This window comes from Ovis canadensis, chromosome 15 (genome assembly GCF_042477335.2).
Source record: "Ovis canadensis isolate MfBH-ARS-UI-01 breed Bighorn chromosome 15, ARS-UI_OviCan_v2, whole genome shotgun sequence".
Classification (NCBI taxonomy): domain Eukaryota; kingdom Metazoa; phylum Chordata; class Mammalia; order Artiodactyla; family Bovidae; genus Ovis; species Ovis canadensis.
The window spans coordinates 81,069,111-81,072,643 of NC_091259.1; the positions used below are offsets into that span (position 1 = coordinate 81,069,111).

A 3,533-nucleotide genomic window follows, 5' to 3' on the forward strand; every position below is an offset into this window, starting at 1 on the left:
TGGTATTCTGCAGGTTCTCAATAAATCTTTGTTGAATGGCTATGGAAGGAATGGAGGCCAAAGTCCCTTGATTCCCACCTTTCCCAGCAGCCCTGAGAGCTGGGTGCTGGCACCCCAGGGCTATGTGTCAAAAACGATGCTCAGGGTTTTTTCTTGGGAGCCTGGGAACCCCAGGCAGGGGGCCTACTTTTAGAAGCTCTGGGGGCATTGGTGGGCACCAATCCTTAGCAGGCCGCAATCAGAGCCTGGAGTCTGGAGTGGAGACCGTTCGGTCCATCAGTCTCTAGTGGACTACTGATCCTCTCTGTGCCTCCACCTTCTCATATGTAAAACTGAGAGAATACCAGCTACCTCACAGGGCTGTTAGGAAGATTAAGTGGGATAATATATGTAAAACACAGCTCCCTGCCTGGCTTGGAGTAAAGCTCTCCATATGGTTAGTTATCATTATTGTTGTTGTCAGTGCCATATCTAAGTGTCATTCTTCTGAGCGTGAATGGGGGTGCGCGAGGGACTTGGAGGGTGCAGGGAGTTGAAGACACAGACATAAAGACAATTAGGGGAGAGAAGCGGACTGGAGTCATCGGCTGTGTTTGTATTCATGAGTGCCTCTGCGCGTGCGTGCGTGTGTTTTTGTGCGCGCGTGGGGAGGAGAGGTGGCATGGATCCAAAGGAGAAATCCGGTTCTTCCTCGGAACTCGGTTTTGGGGAGCCCGAGGGACCTGGCTTTCCCTGCGGCAAGGAAGACTGGGAGCTGCCTCCGCCCCGCGCGCGCTCAGCCCAGAGCCCTAGGCCAAACAACCGAGCGTCTCGATTGTGTGTTTCTGGGATTAGGCGGCTGGATGGGGTAGGGGTCGGGGGGCTGACTTGCGCCCGCGCGGCCAGCACGGTTGGTCCAGACTTGGGGAATCCTAGGGCGGGCAGGACCCACTCGCTCCCCGACCGCCCCGCGCCCGGGCCCCGCCGCGCGCTCCGCAGCCTCGGATGCTCCCGGAACGCCCGCGGGTGGGGCCTGCCTTCCGGAGCCGGGTTGGCAGGCGGCGCTGGGGGGGGGGGGGCGGGGGGGGAAGGGCCGCTACTTTCCCAGAGTGGCGGGGCGACGTCAGGCGGAAGGGCGCGGGGCGCGCACGCTTTAAATGGCATTCGCTGTCATCCGAGCTCGCAGCCGTGTGGGCAGGAGCCGGCTATATAAGCGGCGGGCCGGGCCGCCGCCGGGCAGACGGCGACAGCGGCGGCGGCGAGCGCCTCGGAGCAGCGCACCCCGACCCCACCCAGCCCCGGAGCCCCGCGCCCCCCGACGGGCCCGCCCGCCCTCCAGAGGAGCGCCGACCCGGGCCCGTGAGGGCCGCCACCACCCCGCAGCAGATTTGGATCCCCCGCCCGGCGAGCCCCAGGCTGCTGCCTCCCGGGGGGCCCCGGCGCAGCGGCCGCCCCCGGAGAGCCCCGCCGCCCCGCCGGCCGGCCCCGAAGACACCGGCCGCACCATGGCGGCCGCCAAGCCCGGCGAGCTGATGGGCATCTGCTCCAGCTACCAGGCGGTGATGCCGCACTTCGTGTGCCTGGCCGACGAGTTCCCGCAGCCCATGCGGCCGGCCAAGCTGTCCAAGGGCAAGGGCCGGCTGCGGCGGCCGCGCCAGTCGCGTTTCAAGACGCAGCCGGTGACCTTCGACGAGATCCAGGAGGTGGAGGAGGAGGGGGCGTCCCCTATGGAGGAGGAGAAGGCCAAGAAGTCGTTCCTGCAGAGCCTGGAGTGCCTGCGCCGCAGCACGCAGAGCCTGTCGCTGCAGAGGGAGCCGCTCAGCGGCTGCAAACTGAGGAACAGCCTGGACTCCAGCGACTCCGACTCGGCCCTGTGACCGGCGCCGCCCGCAGCCGGGACTCGCGCGCCCAGGCGGCGCGTCGCGACGGACCAGCGTGCGAACCCCGAGGGGGCCCCGCGCCCTGCACCTCGGGGTCCCCCATCAGCCGAGCACCCTGGTTGGGGGACCGCCTGGACCCTCACCCGACTGCGAACTGGTCCGGGCGTCCCGAGCTGAGCTCGCCCCGGGCGGGAGCGCGCGCCGGGGAGCCGGGGCGCCCGGGGAAGGGGGTGCCGCCTTTCTTTGCCCTTGTAAATGTTTATTTTTTAACTCTTCCCAGTACGAACTCTGCTGTGAGTGTGTGCGGGGAGGCGCACCCGCGCTGAGTCGCCGCGGGTCCCCGGGGCTTCGCGGAGAGTCGCTCCACGCCCTTGTCCGATGGTCTGAAACTCCGATTTTTGCACACCGCTCCACCGTACCCACCCCTCCCCGCCACCCCCCGCGCGCACACCCGTTCACACTCACGCCGACCCACTCTCGCTGAACACTTTTATAATTGTTAGGCGCGGCCGATGGGACTTGGGTCGCAGCGCAGCTGGCGCTGTGGCCGGAGGATTGATATTTATTTTTGCATTGCGATGGCTGATGGCGTTTATTTAACGATCTTTTTACCTAGATGTCTGTGAGGCTCCCGAACGGAGACAAATAAAGTCAATATATTTGCACAGTGCATTTCTCAAGGCTCTTGACTTCTTGGACCCCTTTAGGGCCCAGGTTCCCAAAACTAGGGGACAAGTGGGGAGGATTAATTCGCTGGAATTGGGGAGGGGGGCAGGAATCCCCGGCTGGAAGTAACTCCACCAGCTTCGGTCACCGGGACGAAGTCGCAGCGCCAGTGCGCGGGTCCATGACCCACCTCCCCAGGGGACCCGCCGGCCCCGAGCTCTCCTGCCTCCCAGGTCTGTTCTCCGTCACCAGTGTCCAGGACGGGGTGGAGCCGCTAGGGAGCTGAAGATTGGCGCTGTGAGGACGCAGAGCCCCTGCCTGGGGCGGACTGACCTCTCAGGGAGACCGGGGTCAGGGTCACCGCCCCGTACCCACCACGGAAGACCCCACTCAACCCGCGCCCTTTCCAGGTAGTAGGTGGAAAGATGCCCCAGCCAGCAATGAGAGACCCAGGCGGGGATCTCTGGGTGGTGGGATCCGAGGGCCGGCTGGGAGCCGGCCAGAATGTGTGTGTGCGCGCGCGCTCCAAGTCGCCTCCGTCGGAGGGCGCCGGGCGCCCCTGCGCTGGGGCAGCAAACAGCGGCTGCTTTTGGTTTGGTCCTTTTCTCCAGCTCTTCCCTTTGCCCTTTGCCAAGGTTCCGCAAGGAATCTGTCTTTTGTCAGAGCCTGAAGGGCGCTTGGGTACCACTGAGTCTCTCCCCGCACCCTCACCCGCCTTTGTTTACAGATGAGAAAACAAACCCGGCAGACAGGGAAAAGTCACATGAAGAGCAGGCGCTCCGCAGCCAGCTCTGACTCGGCGTCCAGTGCTCCTTCTGTCCCACGTCTTTCCAGTGCTTTCCAGCAGCGGCCGGCGTCCCTGGCAGTAGGTGGTAATGGGGGTAATAAACAGCATTTGGTTGAGGAAAGCAGTTCTCCACACTTGGGACCCCCACCCAGCCCATCCCTCTGGGGTCACGCCAGCCTTGAGCCACCGGGGCCAGGCTTTCCTCTGAGTAGTTCGGAGGG

The 3,533-nt window shown here is 64.4% G+C and overlaps 1 protein-coding gene across 1 annotated transcript; it reads left to right on the forward strand.

Annotated features, from left to right (window-relative positions):
• Positions 1 to 729: 729 nt before the first annotated feature.
• On the forward strand, positions 730 to 2,531 carry C15H11orf96 (chromosome 15 C11orf96 homolog). Its single transcript, XM_069553924.1, has one exon. The coding sequence runs from the start codon at positions 1,137 to 1,139 to the stop codon at positions 1,854 to 1,856; it is 720 nt and encodes a 239-aa protein (XP_069410025.1). The 5' UTR covers positions 730 to 1,136; the 3' UTR covers positions 1,857 to 2,531.
• The last annotated feature ends 1,002 nt before the right edge of the window (positions 2,532 to 3,533 follow it).